Source organism: Hylobates moloch, unplaced genomic scaffold (genome assembly GCF_009828535.3).
Source record: "Hylobates moloch isolate HMO894 unplaced genomic scaffold, HMol_V3 SCAFFOLD_2, whole genome shotgun sequence".
NCBI classification, from domain to species: Eukaryota; Metazoa; Chordata; class Mammalia; order Primates; family Hylobatidae; genus Hylobates; species Hylobates moloch.
In genome coordinates, this window is record NW_026652277.1 from 711,751 (window position 1) to 728,589 (window position 16,839).

General features: G+C 47.8%; 1 protein-coding gene across 5 annotated transcripts in view; it reads right to left on the minus strand.

The window, feature by feature from the left end:
- Nucleotides 1–324: 324 nt before the first annotated feature.
- The window catches only part of LARP4B (La ribonucleoprotein 4B), a 117,966-nt gene continuing 101,451 nt past the window's right edge, over nucleotides 325–16,839 (minus strand). For 3 of the 5 annotated variants that reach the window (XM_032161983.2, XM_058431074.1, XM_058431076.1), the window contains 7 exons: nucleotides 14,024–14,130; nucleotides 13,302–13,553; nucleotides 9,028–9,073; nucleotides 6,005–6,169; nucleotides 3,264–3,388; nucleotides 2,955–3,168; nucleotides 325–1,534 (listed from right to left, as the gene is read on the minus strand). In XM_032161983.2, coding sequence (XP_032017874.1) covers nucleotides 1,247–1,534; nucleotides 2,955–3,168; nucleotides 3,264–3,388; nucleotides 6,005–6,169; nucleotides 9,028–9,073; nucleotides 13,302–13,553; nucleotides 14,024–14,130 — 1,197 coding nt within the window. In that variant the 3' untranslated portion in view covers nucleotides 325–1,246. Of the gene's footprint in view, nucleotides 1,578–2,954; nucleotides 3,169–3,263; nucleotides 3,389–6,004; nucleotides 6,170–9,027; nucleotides 9,074–13,301; nucleotides 13,554–14,023; nucleotides 14,131–16,839 lie in introns of all 5 variants that reach the window. The other 2 variants (XM_032163263.2, XM_058431079.1) reach the window with 2 other exon arrangements.

Genomic DNA, 16,839 nt, shown 5'->3' on the forward strand with positions numbered 1-16,839 from the left:
CTCAGTCTTGTTAAATAACATTTTGTGGAATAAAGTGTATGGTTACATTTAGCAGGAAATATTCTTATTTTAATGTTTGCTGCTTAGAATAAAGAAAAATTTGAGGCATTTTAAAACAAAATAATTTATATTTAACTTTATTATAAACCTGCTAACTTTAGTGCATCCTTGTTCTTCAGAAGTGCAGCACTTCTGGAAGCGAATCAATGAGGCCCTCGTCTTGGAGGTAAAAGAGCAGGAACTTTATCCTCCACCAGCCAAAGAGGGGGAAAAACCACAAACACCATTCTCTCACGATTACGTAACTCTTAAATCCATGTGCTGATGCAGAGGTACAGGAAGATGTCCACACGGAGCTGAAGATGTGGACTCTCTCCAACCAGAGTGCTGGGGAACACGGACAGAAATGTGCACAGAGCAGGGCCGGGGCCGTCAGCTCACAGGGGTCAAAACGACATCATGGTACAACTTCTGGTAACATGTCAGTGGGCAACAAAGTGTATGTTTTCATTTAGGTTCTATTCACAATGTGCTTTGAATTTATATTACATAATAGCCACTTGAAACTGGAGTGAGAAGCTGGTTACTTGCTTGCAGTGCATCAGAACCAAGGTTTCTGGGGTGACCCCCTGCAGGTTCACTCTGCCCAGGAGATCAAAAAGGACGCGCTCTCTACATTCTTAAATGCCACAGTCCCCTACCAACGGCTTAGGTGGAAGCACAGCTCCCACATCAGCACTGACGCCCGGGCGCAGCCAGCACTGCCTCTACGAGGCCACACCTGCCTCTGCCAAGGCCATTGGCCCTCATTCATCTGTGGGGACATTCTAGAGATATGCACTTGCAGACCAGTTACAAAAAAAAAAAAAAAAAAAAAACAGAGTTCCCTTAATTTAGAAAAACTCGCTATATATAGGTTGCATTCAGAGCCAAGTGGAGGCTTAATAAAAAATACCAATTTGTTAGGATACATACTTTTTCTATCTTGGAAAAAAAAAATCAGACTTATGCATCACCTCCAGTTAAGCACCAACCTAAAATAAGGTTTGTATTAATTAAATCCTGAAAAATCGATTTTTTTTCAAGAGGGGGAGAATCCAACTCACAGAAGAAAACCAACTTGAGGATCCCACAGGCCTCAGACACTGCAAGCTCCTAACCAGCGGCTCGCCCTCGCACTGAGTGGGAAGAGTGTCTCGTTTGTGGTTAACACAGCGCTCTGTGACCCCTCCCAGACGTACGGTTTTCACTGAGGAGACTTGGGGGGAGTGCTCTGCTCTCGGCTGAGACGCTTCCCCATGGCCGAGGGCGAGGGCCGGCCCCCCGCCGGCCGCCTCTGGTCTCTGGGGCCTCCAGGTGTGGACTTGAGGGCTGGGGGCTCCCGGTATCTCTCTGCGGGCTCTGCCAGCTTCTTTTCCTCCTTCCCACAACCAACAGTGTTTGGCTTTTGTTCTTTTTGGGGTTGCAATGGGGAAGGAGGAGGCTCTTTACTCGTTCTCTGACAAATCTCTGCGTAGCTGGGCTTTCGCAATTCCTGGAAACAGACAATCCTGGGTTACCTGTGTGAAATGGTGTCTCTAGGGACAAGACAGGAAATCAAGTTCACTTAAGATAAAAGAGTTTTCAACTGTAACTAAGTTTCCATCTTTACTAGCGTTTTTAACTTTTAAAAAGTTCATAAAATCTAATGATTTAGTTTCCCCTGCAGCATAACACTCCCTCTGTGCTACAGTAGTAATGGATAAAATTAGAAAAGGCATGACGAAGAAGAGTGCTGACTGAACGCCATCCCCTACCCAGCCCTATGCCTGCTTGGGCTATGCGGAAGCCTAGGAAGAATCCGGATGCTGCCCACACTGGCTCCGCCAGCTCAGGACAACAGAAGGGTGTCCCAGGTGCCCACGGTGGGCAACGGACCCTCACATGGTACTCAACCCTGAAAGGCAAACTCTAAAAACAGTCTTAAATAAAAATGTTTTGCACATTTCAAACTACAAAGGACTGGAAATGTGTAAGAATGATGAAGACAGCTAAGATCTTCAAAGACATGTGTAATAGGGTTTTCAGATAAGTGGAAGCATAAAGACTAAATAACAGAAAAGTAAAATATTTCCCTTAATAATAAATTTATTTTTTTTTTGAGACACAGTCTCACTCTGTCGCCCAGGCTGGAGTGCAGTGGTGCAATCTCAGCTCACTGCAACCTCTGCCTTCTGGGTTCAAGTGATTCTCCTGCCTCAGCCTCCCGAGTAGCTGGGACTACAGGCGCCCACCACCAAACCTAGCTAATTTTTTGTATTTTCAGTAGAGACGGAGTTTCACCATGTTGGCCAGGACTGTCTTGATCTCCTGACCTCATGATCCGCCTACCTCTGCCTCCCAAAGTACTGGGATTACAGGCGTGAGCCACCACACCCAGCCTCTCCTTTTATTATTATTATTTATTATGAAAATTATTAACTTTAACCTATAAAAAAATCCTTTTTTAGACTCAGCCCAGGGGACAGTAAGGGATTAAACTCCCAAATTCAAGGAAAAAGCTCACCCAAGATCAAACTACAGAGGCCACAACTCAGAATAAGAGAGGCCACGGTTCACCCAGTAGGGAAAACAGCAGAAAGGGGGTCGCTGGGGTTCAGGCCTGCTGGGCCCACAGGTGTTGGAGGCTGGTGGGGCCACCATCTTGCTCTTCCTGTCTCTTCATCAGACACACGATGCACACGCACACAAACACACACACGCGCGTGAAATGCTGAAATGATTCTAAAGTCTATGGAGAAACAGGAGCTGGGGTCTTGTTACTACTCAAGAAACCTCTATTGACCAACACTGAAATAAAAGGACTACATGGTGGTCCGAGAAAGAACTAGAGTAGTTAGTGGAAAATTATTAGCAAATATTAAGGGTATTTTGTACAGAAAACACAACACAGACAGATGCAAATAAAAACCCACCAAATTAGGTGTGATTAAAAAACGAGCAGGTGCAGGAGTGCGCAGCGTCTGTTCACACCAGAGCCTCGCGGCTGTCGTGCAGGAAGGCAGGCACGAGGTACGTACCGTGGCGGCTCCGTTCACCTGCACCGATTTACATGCGGTCGCAGTGAGGGCGGGAGGAAGTCTGTCCACACTGTGGGCTTCCCTCTGTTTCTCCGCCACCTTGGGATCACTGTAAAAATGCCACCCAATATTTGAATCTCATGCAACATCACAGGCCATTCAAGTCAGTCAACACCAAGGCGCTGGAAGAACACCAATACTCACTTGGGTAAATGAGCTGGGGAGGGGGATCGCTCGTACGTTGCTGATACAGCACAAGAAGCCGGCACCGAGGGCTCTCTGGAGACCACCACAGGAAGGGTGTTCACGCTTGCATCTGCACTGAGGGTCTGAAACAGGGTCAAGAGTGTTCATCAGAGTCCTGCCAGCACTAAGTGGAGCTGGTACCAGTGCCTGTTCACCCCACCCGTGAACAGCCTTGGGAGAGCGGCACAAGGACATAGGGGAAGACAGTCTTCTCCAGCAAAAATGTCACAGAGCCCAGGACTATCCTCTGCCCCACAGAGTGCCCACCCTTCTCTTTCTCGGCAAATGCCCCACTGTTCTTACATCACAGGCCCTTATCTCTTCTCCCGCAATGATGATCTACAAGCTTATTTCTTAATTGAACAGGCATCAAACACATCTCACCCACCTGGCACTTTGGGCCCAGCACGGCACGGCACAATACCACATGCACATCTGCTGAGTGTCGAATCCTAACACAGTTCAACACGACTCATTCACACAGCTGAGAAAAAACAATCGGTGCCTCCACACCCGTATAAATGTGAGCTCCCAGCCCTCCCTGAATTCACAACCCCAGGAAGCAGGTGTGCAAATGCCCCCATCTCAACAGGTGAGGAAACTGAGGCCCAATACCTCTAAGTTAATTCGCCCAAGGCCAGGAAGCTAAGGACGGAGTGAAACTTACTTCCTCCTTACTCCAGCCAGCGACCCCTGTGCAGAGGCTATTTCATGTGTGCTTGATCTTATACATATGGGATGTAATGATACACTTGTCATGCAACTTAAGAAAGGCAGGAGGGCAGGTGATCTTCACACTTCTGCCCTTAGATGAAGGCTGATGACAGACCTAGAGCCCTTCCAGCCTGAGAACCAGAATCTGCTGCGATTCCTGTGCTCGACCAGCAGGAATCCAGCTTGGTGGAAACAGGACGGCAAAGGACTCCTTTTGTAAAAGCTCATTTTCAATTCAGGGTAGGGGCCGGGCGGGGTGGCTCACGCCTATAATGCCAGCATTTTGGGAGGCTGAGGTGGACGGATCACCTGACATCAGGGGTTTGAGACCAGCCTGGCCAACATGGTGAAACCCCATCTCTACTAATAATACAAAAATTAGCTGGGTGTGGTGGTGCATGCCTGTAGTCCCAGCTACTTGGTAGGCCGAGGCAGGAGAATCACTTGAACCCGGGAGGTGGGGGTTGCAGGGAGCCAAGGTCGTGCCACTGTACTCCAGCCTGGGCCACAGAGCAAGACTCTATCTTAAATAAATAAATAAATTAATTAATTCAGGATATGTTCAGTCCCAATGCAAATGAAATGCAGATCCAAAACTGCAGGTCATGAAGCAAGTCAGAGTGACCATCACGAGCTCCATGTCAAGAGGGGAAGGGCTGAACCCCCTCATTTTTGGAGCCTCCACCCCACTCTGAAACCCAAGGGCCATGCTGTCGACTCACGAAGCAGCAATGGAGTCCACTACACCTGGGCGGTGGCATAAGGCTCAGGGCCAGGCTTTTCAAAGAAGCAATTCTTTCTTCAAGAGAAACCTTACATAAGACTCAAATTGGGCACCGTGGTAGCTGCTGTTGAGACCTGCCTCTTCTCCTCCACTCAATACCAAGGGGAGTAGGCCACAGTTGGAAAACTTTTAAAGTGCATTTCTTCTCAAGGCACTAATACCTTAGAAATGACGGTGTGGAAATTTAAGGCTAATGTGACAATCCTGGAGTGTACTCAGTCTCCAAGGCTGACAACAGGAGCATGACCATCTACCAATACGAAAAGGACTAGACACGTCACCTGGCTTTCAGTGTGAAGACACTGCATCAAAATCCACCTTAAATTCTGCCCTAGAAAGTGAGGAACTGTTCTATCTACTGCGGGGCCTTCCCTAAAGCCCAGGGTGGAAGAGACATTGACTCTGCAGACCTGGGTGGGGTGGCAAGCAGCACGGCCACGTGGCGTGGAATAGACATGTGGTGACTCTGGGGCACAGCTGGGGAAACGGCCCCTGGCACAGGGGACACAGGCAACCAGGAGTGCTCAGCAGGTTCTTCCTGTGCTCTTCCTGTGCACAGTAGATAACTGGGCAGAAAACTTTCTCTGTACTTCTCAGAGCCTTCAAACACCAGGTGTGGCAGCTGGCCAAGTCCCACCTTCACCTCGCTAAGCATATTAGAGGCCAGAGTGCTGGGCTGAGTGTCCTCTGGCATCTGCAGCTCGGGATGACTCCTGGGATGATGTTCACTGCAGTGGAGGCGGCACCTCGTGGGGCAGCCCAGACCTCACCAGAAGCCACCGACACTACAGTGAGGTTCTCCCAGGCTTCTTGCTCCTTGTCTCATGTAGATTACCACACATTTTAATTATTTCCAATATAATTCAGATTTTTCTATTTCATTCTATTGTTTTGTAAAATAAAGGCAGGTCTGAACCACAACAATGACAATGCAATCTAAGTTTCTGGGTGAGAGAAAGGGTGTGTACGGCCACAGGTTTCTACCTCTGACTTCATCAGACAGCAAGGTTAAGGAGAAGGCCCAGCCCTGGGTTCAAGGCTGGCCTTACTCCAAATCTGTGTGACCTCTGCAATCATGTGGCCTCCAAGCCTCTCTTGAGTATTAAAAACAAACATGTATAAAGAGCTCGGCAAAGCGCCTGACACGGAACCCGTACCTAGACACTGTTGGCAACTATTAGACATGCAATGTATCCCTTACCCTTTCTTTAGATGGTCCTATTATCAAGCTAGATAGCCTGTTTTCAAACAAGTCCTCTGTCTTCAAATTGCCGGCAGCTCCAGGTAATGGAGGGAAGCTGGACAGCCCCAGCTCGAAGCTTGGCGATGGAGGCTTTGGTGGCGTTGGAGACTGTGTCTGGCTGCTCTGCAATGGAATGACACCCCAGGGTCACGGTATGGAGAGAGAAGGCCAAGCGGCTTCTCGTTTCCACACCTGTCTGGAAAATATCTGTAGAAACAAGCAGATCATTCAACCCAGACAAGGGCTTCCTCACCCAACTGAAGGTTCTCCCAAGCAACTTCAACCATCTAGAGCAGAGCTGTAAAACTGAAATCTCAAGGATGCTGCTGCCCAAGAGACGTGTCACAAAGGACACAGTGAGGCTAAGGTGACATCCAAAGAGCCGTCCACCCATGGCTGCCAGCACTCACAAACAGCAGGGGCAGCTGAAGGCAAGGGAGACACTCTGGAGTGACTTCAGTCCACCAGATGGAAAGCAGGGCAGCCTGAGTCTAGACATTAAACTTTCTCACTTTCAGACAAGTGTTATTACAGCATAGTTTTTAATGCGAGTCACAAGATAACTGTAAAAAAACAAAATATGACACTCTCTCCACAACCTGTGTAAGAAATTTTACACATGTGCATTAAAAAAGTGGTTTAACAAAAGGGGAGGGGGCTCGAATTCTCTGAAAATAAACTTAATGAAAGTTTGTATTTTTAAATAATTGAAAACACAAGATTTGATAACAAATTCTAACCAGATTCTTTGACTTCAAGAAAGCAAACTCAGTATAATAAGAAGTGAGTGTACTTTGTAAGCTCAAATCTCAGGAGAAAGGCAGTAATACCTTTTATTGGAAAATGATCTACAACCCGCTTTAACAGGCTGGCAGTCATTTTGTGAGTATGCAGTTCCTCCGCTGAAGGACACACGGCACAGAAAGGAAATGAGCTTATATTTAGTTTAGAAATGAATTTATATTAACTAAAGAATACAAGTATTTTTAGTTGAAACAATGAGCTACTCTGACCAGGAAGCAAAGATCTCATGGGATCCACCTAACTGGAGAGTGCCAACATTTCTCCAAAATTTATACACAGGAAGGTGAATCCCTGCTTCAGTAGATTCTAGAGAAAATATGTCAGAAGTGAAAGCAGGTCAAAGGATGAAAATGAATTCAGGCTGACACAAACCCCAGTCCAGTCTGTGTTGGGCATTCTGCTTGCTCCTCTGCTCCATGGGACAGGTGCCTAATTTTAGCTTAGCTTTTCCCAGTTAGGTGTCTTTGGCAGTAAGCTTGTTACCTACTGAGCAGCTAGCTGGCTGTTGTATGCTCTCTGTAGCCTAGTATTGTGAACATAATGCTCGAAATAGTCCTGCAAAGCTCTAAGTTACACATGGTCACTATGATGGCAAAGCGGTTTTAAACATCTGCACATTTCTGAGGTGAACACAGCTTTTCAGAAGATAAGCATTATTAGAGAGACAGCCTTCCCAAAAAATGTATTTAAATCTCAACTCGTAGAAGCAAAAGAGGCAGGCAACAACTGCCCAGATGTGGGAGTTACAAAATGACATCACCCACAGATGGGACTTGACTTGGAAGGCAGTGTTAAAATCCTCTAGGATCTGAGCACCTCTGGGTGAGGTCTGAGTACTGCTCAGGTCCCATGGGTGTGGTTAGGCCCGAGGCTCACACGCTTTTACAGAAAAAGCACCTGGACCTTTCTGAGGTCCTGAGAGCACGTACGTAAGACGATGGGTGTACGCTCTGTAATCAATGCAACACTGGGCCACATGCCGAAGCTTCTAAGCAGGTCACAGTAATGAACACATGCATCAGCAAGGCAAAACATAACGGAAGAGAAATGGCTGTGGGAAAACATCACGGCAGGTACAACGGTGCCCCGTGTTTAGATGCTTGCTTTGTTAGTCCAAATGGTCACAGGAATTCACTAATTCCAACTGGAATTCACCGGTAAAAACTGCCTTACCAACTAGTTGAACAAAAACTAGACTAAGCCGACCTTATTAAAGGCACAATTTCTGAGTTCTAAACAGAGATTGTATCTTTTGTGATGAGAAAGCACCTGTGTGATGGCTTGAGGGGCTGGACCAGGATTTGTCCAGGTCTTTTCCAGCATTCCTTGTATGGAATTCCACATCTGCAAGCCCGTGGAGCCATCCCTCCCATCTTCGTGGGTACAGCTAACTGCCACCGTGCTGTCCCACTACTGGTGCGTGGGTACTGCTAACTGCCACCGTGCCATCCCTCCCATCTTCGTGGATACTGCTAACTCGCCACTGTGCCATCCCTCCCATCTTCGTGGGTACTGCTAACTCTGCCACCGTGCCATCCCACCACTAGCTGTGGAGAAGTCCACGCCATCCTCCACTAAAGACCAGCACAAACATTTTCCACAGGAGAAACTCTGTTTAATCAACCCAAGCAAAAATCACCATGTCTCATGTACTTACCGCCACAAAAACCTATCACTTATGGTTGGGTCTGTCCTGCCAGTAAGTTATAGCAGAAGGAGATAATGCTTTCTACACAGTGGGAGAGTATTCGAAAGTTTTGAAGGAAAAACACCGACAAACAAACTGCTCCATGGAAGATGCTTACTCTGCTCGTTGAAATGAATGGCTCTAGTCATTTCAGACTCTTCAGTACAGCTGCCACACAGAAGAGCTCACGTGCACACCTGTGTGTAGGCTGCAGTGCATGCGACAGCAAGCTCCTGGCCACGCCTATGCCACAGCACACACGCCTGTGCACTATGGAGTCCCGTGCAGCACATCGCTATTTCCAAAACCTCTACAGTTGCTTCCTCATAGGCCAGCCAGGGTGTCAGTTATTACTTAGTGGATTTCACATTACAAGTCTTTTGAAATGCTCATTCTTGTGTCTTAACCTTAATCCATTTAATTACATCTCAGGTTTGGTATAAATTAGATTTAAATGTCTTGTCAAGAGGTATATGCTTTATGTACTCACTGTAAACTTCTCCTCCCTTTTCTTCCGGTAGCCAAAGGAATTCTTCCTAGAGGAGTGGAGAGTGAAAGACTGTTATTTTTTTTCCCACTTGGAGAATTTACTGTTGAGCACGTTTGCACTCACATAATCAAAGTACACATCAGTTCAGTCTTTGTTACTTTGAAACCTTTCAAAGATGACTTTCAATTCTAAAATCCCAACTTTAAGAAGCATAAGCAGAACACCACAAAGTTGACAGCAAGGGACTAACGCGGAAGTCCAGGCAAGTGATGAAGAACGGAAGAAAACACGGACTAAAACCAACTCCCTGCTGCCTCCTTGGGATGTCTGTTAAGACAGGAGTACTGAACATCCACTGGGTGGAAATGACAAGACACATAAAATCTGAGGCTGACCTCCACCAATTAGTTGTTTAAAATGGTGGTGAGAATTTCCCCAGCGCAGATTTGCTTTACGTCAGATTTAAAAGACCCCAAATACCCCGTCCCATCCCTTCCTCCGCCCCCTCAGCTTCCTCCTCTACTGCCTCAACGGCTGACCCCTTCCCACGAAAACCACACAAGGACCTCTGTGCCCCAAAGACTTCCTGCCCTAGTCTGCCAGCCTCAGGAACCACATTCTGGACCTCCCCATGCAGGCAGCAAGGCCACGCCACACACGCAGTTGATAACCACAGGACAGACACTGATTAAGTGGCGACTTCACGTGGAGACCTGGGACACTAGGATGACCGAGACATTCCCATTTCCCTGGACAGGTTTATGTGGTCTAACAAGTCACAGGACACACATTAATCTCAATTTATAATTTAATGGAATGCAAAGACTCCCCCAAGGGCCTTGTATTACATAACCCGGAAAGGAGTTAAGAAATACTCTTGACTAATTCCTTCATTTACAGAAAACCAAAAAGGAGTCTTGCCTAAGATGGCCTAACATTGGAACACTCTGTGGAATCTTGGGCCAGCCCCTCTAGGGCAAGGACGGCACAAACCTTTAGGATTCTGGAGCAAATCCCTATTATCTCCTACAGAAAACGTTTCTGGAAGTAGCTCCTGGCTTTCTACTGGGGCCTTGCAGAGACTGCAGGCCAGACTATGGGACATGGATGAGTACTGAGCCACAGGTGGGGCATGAGTCCTGACAACCCGACCTCCTGTAGGAACAGGGGGCTTGGTGCTCCTCGTCCTGCATCCATGCCTGCGGCCTCACACGGAGAGAGGGTCCTGGGCCTGCATTATGGACAGCCACGCCAGTACACACCTGGCTCAGCACCACTCCCTAATAGGGGGTGCTCCCAAAACCCAGGGAGCTGAACTCCCACTCTGCTGTGCCAGGATTCAGAAGTAGTGGAAAGGTGGGGCTACAATGGCCCATGAGCAGAGCTAGGGGTGCAACCGGATGAGAGTCTTGAGTGGGACAGGACTCAACTGGCCCTGGGGACCTGGGAGGGGTATGAGATGGATGGTGTCAGCACCCGCTTGCCCAGAGGCATTGCCCTGAGCGCTGGACGGAGGGACAGCAGCCACATGGGAAGAGGACATCCTGCAGGGCTCGGCACAGGGCATCCCTCCACCAAGGGCAGCCTGCTCGTCACTACCGGCTGGGACGCAGGGGCACCCATCCCTTGGAACACAGTGGTGTCCAGGACACAGACCTGCCTGCCATGGGGTCCTATCCCAGTCACCATCAGTGGGCCCAGCCAACACTCCCCACACCCTCACTGGGCTCCACGTAACCCATGTCAGACCCAGAAGCCCACCTGCAGCCACAGAACACTGTCAGCTGTCAGTGCCCATCATGCGGAGAGCAGGTTGGCCGAGCCAAGGCTCAGTGACAGGGCCATGGTGGGTTACAGCTCACAAGGGGTCGCAAGGGACCCAGGGTGGTCCCAGCACCATAGAGGAAACATCACTGTGACACCCGCAACTCTGAATGCGGTGGTGTGAAGGCCCGAGACCCTGAAGAGGTGTGCTTCCCCCAGCTGATCCTAACAGTAGCTCCACCAAGGCAGCCACCTGGTGCCTGGGGCTCCTCATGCCACTCAACCCAGCTGGGCCGTGCCCTGCTATGGCCGCCATGCAAGGGTAGGGACATGTGTCTGGACTCTGGTAAGGGGTTCTCCAGGACATCTTAGCACTTTGGTCCAATAGAGAAAGTTAATGGAAACAAAACAAACCCTCCCAAAAAGGGGAGGTGGAGGCATGGCTGCTGTGGATCAGGTTCTCAGGGCAAGCAAGGCCTGGCGCACCTCCCTGCGAAACACCACAAGCTCTTTCTCAAGACAGAGGGAAGGAGGAGGGTACGAAGATCAGCTCTGGCTTCAGGACCCATCACAGAAACAGGCTACAGGAGCTGCATGCGCTTTCCCTGTCCACTGTGCCCGTGCTGGTGTACACTTCCTAAGCCACTCCCTGCCCACCGTGCCCGTGCTGATGCGCGCTTCCTAAGCCACTCCCTGCCCACCGTGCCCATGCTGGTGCACGCTTCCTAAACCACTCCCTGCCGCATTGCTCAGGTCTCAGGTGGGAGGACAGTTGTCCTCCCTTGGTGGTGAGATAGAGGGTCTCCATTGGTGCAAAATCTGCATCTGTCAGGCAAAAGCATAAACTTATTCCCGTTGCATTTGGAAGTTCAAGTATTGTTGAAGGGTATCCCGGGTAGACCACATTCGTTAGCAAGCTTTGGACTCTCAGCTTCAAAGCCACCTGTATACATTTTGTGAGGTAGCTGGAATTCAACAAGCCCCACTTTCATTTGCCAGGAAACTCACTGTGACGCTCTTATGAACAAGGCACACTGAAGGACACAGGAGGCTGAGGCTGGGGGCCTTGTCCATCTAGTCTGCCTCCTTCCACACCGTGCCTACAACTGATGTCCCTCAGAGGGAGCCACATGGCCTTGATGAGTGGGGCTCTGTCCCAAGTCTGAGCCCCAGCTCTGCCGCCCTCCTCCCTCCAAGCTTCTGGGCCTTAAGAACCCCAAGCTGAGACCCAGGGCTAGCAACTGCTCCCTGAAGTCACTGACTCTCCATGACACAGTGGGCCCCTTTTGGCTTTGCATATCCAAGGCCTGTTGAGCCAACCTGATGCCATGTTTCCTGTGAGACACAGCCCAGTGCCAGCTCTCCCAGACCATGGTGCCTTCCAATGCCACTGCACAATCCCTGCAGGAACTCCTATGTGCTCATTTACTCATTATGGGCAGGAATGAGATGCTTCTGATGCCTCTTCATGTTGAATTCTCACTGCACAGAGCGTGTGCACTGTGGCAGGCAGGAAGAGGAGCTTGCACGTCAGGCATGGTGCTGTACACTTTGTATATAGAAAACTCTGAAAAAGCTCAGGAATTTGAGTCACTTGTTTGTCACTTATGAGAGGAAAATCCTGACGGTCCTTATCAAGGCAAGGACTGAAAAGATGAACTGGCCTTATCAACAATGGGCAGGTGCGGTGGCTCATGCCTGTAATCCCAGCACTATGGAAGGCTGAGGCGGGAGGATGGCTCTAGGCCAGGAGTTCATGGGCAACACAGCGAGATCCCGTCTCTACAAAAAATTTAAAAACTATCCAGGCATGGTGGTGTGCACCTGAAGTCCTAGCTTCCCAGCATGCTGAGGCAACAGGATTGCTTCAACCCAGGAGTTCAAGGCTGTAGTGAGCCATCATCATGCCACTATATCCCAGCCTGGGCAACGGAGTGAGACCCTGTCTTAAAAACAAACAAACAAACGAAAACCTACTACAGGATTGATGCCAAAAAAATATTAAACAAAACCAAAACCGGTGGGCAGGAAGCACAGCTAAGACCCATCCTGGCTAGTCTCAACCCTCCAATGAGATGAGACTTCAATGCTGATCTGCCTGGTTACCCGCTCCAGGCTCCACCTGCAGTGCCTGGTGCACACCCAGCTGGAGGGCGGCAGGCCAGCAGTCATGGGGCAGAGCCTGGACATCGCCCTTGCAGAGGGGCCTGGTGAGCCAGGGATGCTGCCACGAGGAGACTGCAGGCACACGGGATGGAGTCTGTGGCTGTTGAGCTCCAATGTTTCTACAAATAATGATCTAAAACAACTACAGTTCTCACTGAACCATTTCATATTCCAAAAAAGATGAAGCCATTTAAGTCTCAGCAATTATATAAAACCCTTTATGTTTATAGCCTTCAATTAGATTTTCTGTGACATATTTAAAGACAATTACAAAACATATCTAAATTAAATAATTTTTAAAATATTAGTTTATGATGTTACACAGTAACTGCTCAACAACTCACCTTCCCCTCCCTAAACCAGGAGAGGATTCGAGACTGCCTGGCTCCACGCGCCCAGGCCCAGCCTCTCTCTTGGCATATGCTGAAGGGTTTTGAATCCGTGTTCTAGTTTGACCTGTTTGCCTTGTTTGTGGACTCCGAACACCATTAATTAATCGATCTGCAGTGAAGTTAAATATTGAAGGACTTTCTAATAACCCAGGTCCCCTCTCTGCACTAGGAACCGCATGCCGCAGATGAGATTTACTAGGATTCCTGCAAATAAAAATGGTTTTATGTGTTCAGTTATAAAATGATCAAGGCATTACACAACATGCATACTGACATGGAACAGCTAAGCTGAAATCTGCTTTCTGTTTAATAAAATACAAAAATAGGATTTGGAATGGTTAACTCCTAACGTATAGGATAATGCAAATCTATTAACAATGTGCCATGATTCTGCTTAGCTGTTTTTCAGTCCAGGCCCAAATTAAAATCAGGCACACCTGATGTGTACAAGTTGCCCCAAAGCCTCCTCTCAGAGAATCTGAGGCAGGCACCCATGCCAGATGGTAGTGCTTAGTCTTTACAGAATGCAGCTGTGTGCTTCAGGCGGCTCTGTCTGCGAGGAGCAGGACTAGTGATCAAAGCTCTCTCATCCCAGCTCCGGAAGGGCAGTAGGGTGAAGACCAGAAGGGCAGTAGGGTAAAGACCAAAAGCGCTGGGACCGCCCCGGAACTTGCCTGCTTCGAGGAGGATACTGTCTGAGGGAAGTCAGAGGAGACGCCGCAGGCTTGAACGTTGGAGACGTAAACCCATTTATAAATCCAGTATTTGGAAATGGAGTTACCTAGATTCATTGGAAAACAGACAAGTAAATAAACCATAAAACAGACTTCAATTTCATTAATACCAACAAATCTGCGGAAACCGAGGGCACTTCTTGATGTTGTCAGAGTCATGACCCATGTTGAGACATATATTTTACAATTTTATCACCAGTGGGTACTGTTTAGAAGTAGGCTGGAGCTTTTGTGCATCCTTTCAGCCAATCCTTACAACAATCTAGCGATGAGAACTGACACATGCGGAAGCTGGCACTGAGAGGAAAGATGTGGTCAAGAGTGCATGGGCTCCAACAAGTGTTGTAACCTTTAGCATGTCAGTCTGATACGACCTCCATCACTGGCAGGAAGTCAACAGTTCTTGATTCCTGATGGCTTTAATACAACTCATCAACGTTCTCAATCTCAGAAGCACCTGCACACCCACTGCTACTCACTCGGCTTGATCCAACCACAGCCCGACAGGGCCTTTACCTTTACCTCAACACAAGTCCTGCTCTGCGGATCAGGGTATTTTCAGATCATCATTATTCCCCAAGTCACAAGGTAAGTATGGCATGCAAATATACTAACAAAAGATTCAGAAGAAAATTAGAAAGGGTCACAGAACCCCTAAAAGATCTTAAGTAGTTAAAAATATTGAGCATAGAATTTTAAGTATCGGCCAACTATTTTTAAAATCTAGACACATACAAAAATAAGATAACACTTAGTGTTAAAACAGTTCCTTTAAAAACAAACAAACAAAACTCAAAATCATTCATTCTAATTCTCTGGCTTCTGGACCCGTGGTTTCCAATACGTTCTGAATCACTGATATTTCGCTCCTAATGCTCCTGACGCAGGGCACTTAGTTCCTGAGGGCCTTCCAGTCCACACCTTCAATGTCACCAAAGTGACAGAGATACGCATAGAGCCCTCCTTGTTTGGAGAAAAAGAGAAAGAAAAGGAAAAAAGCAAGTAATTATCCTTAATTAGAGCTAACTGGAAGATATAACAGAAAAAGAATATTAGAGATAACTTAGGACCAAAATAAAATCATACAAAAGGGAAGTTAGAATCTCCAATTTGCTACTTGAGAAACTCTTCACTCTGTAAGAATCAGACTCTTTAAAAATACATCACACATGGCCGGGCGCGGTGGCTCACGCCTATAACCCCAGCACTTTGGGAGGCCGAGTGGGGCGGATCACAAGGTCAGGAGATCGAGACCATCCTGGCTAACTCTACTAAAAATAAAAAAAAATTAGCCAGGCATGGTATTGGGTGCCTGTAGTCCCAGCTACTCAAGAGGCTGAGGCAAGAGAATGGCGTAAACCCGGGAGGCGGAGCTTGCAGTGAGCAGAGAGCTGGCCCCTGCACTCCAGCCTGGGCGACAAAGCGAGACTCTGTCTCAAAAAAAAAAAAGAAAGAAAAAGAAAAAGAAAATACATCACACACGAAGAGCCATGAATGCAGACCTAGATCTGAGGCTGTAAATCACGGGAAGAGCAATGAGGACTAATCATTTCCAGCAAGTCATTTTACAGACAGAGCCCTGATACTCCAGTAATTTTGCTCAAGACAAAAAATAAAATTGGTCATATATAAAAAATAAAGTTGATTATTAATGTGTTCCTATTATTACTTGTTGGGGATTAACAGGCACGATCTCTCCCGTTGCAGAACAAGGTACGCCCATGTTTTAGCGCAACTAAAAGGCTTCGATGGACAGCCCCAGCTTCACAGACTGAGAGCAGGACCAGCTGTCTGGCACACACCGCAATCTGAACATACAACGCAAGTCAAGGCCATAAGCTGACCCAGAACCCCAAGGATCCCCGAGAGGGTCAATCACGATTAAAGAAATGGAAGAAGCAACTGCTGCAGGAAGAACTAAAAGGAGGAGCATGGCAAGCCACGTGCAGCGATGATTCTTCAACACCCAGAGCCCACGGACTAAAGTCTCTCTGAGGTTCTCTCATGATATGCTTTTGAGAAAACGAAGTATTCAGCTATGGGTACACTTTTATAGAATGTTCTACATCAAAAAGCCAGAAACTTTTCTTACCATTAGGACTTACTCAAAAGAGACAGAAGTAACTTTACCAAAGGTTCTTATACTGCAGTGGTTCCAGACTCAGGGGGAAATGGGGACCTCTGAAAATCTCTCCCTGTCCCCACCTGCCCTTCACATGGCCTTAGGAGCTATTTTCTAAATGGAGTATGGTTTTATTTCTCCGCTTAGAAACCCTAGACAACTTTCCACAAGCACTAGGCCAAAACCCACACGCCTCAGGACAGCTAAGCGCCTGCGCAGTTAGGCCTGGAAACTTCCAGCTCGCTCCCCAACTCCCTGTCACCGGTCTACGCTTCAGCTCAGACACCCATGAATCCACGACCATCTTCTGTTCATGAAACTTCTTTCTCTTTGATTCCTTCTGAAAAACTCATACTTAACCTGAAAAGCTCAACCTAGATGACAACACAATCCCTGATAAGCCCTGTCAGTGTTCTGGCATTCTGTACACGTGTCTCCTTGGCATGTTTGACTTTTCCAGCCTGAGTTGTTTCATGGACCCGTATCTTTACTTTCCGTGTATACAGGCACTTGTTTTCTCAAGTCCTCTCTGCTCTGAACCTACTCTCCTTTTCTGCCTGTCAGCGGTGACGTCCCTGCACATCAGGGTGCCTGGCTCCCAGCCATCCGACCCTGAGGACCACCCAGTCTTTCC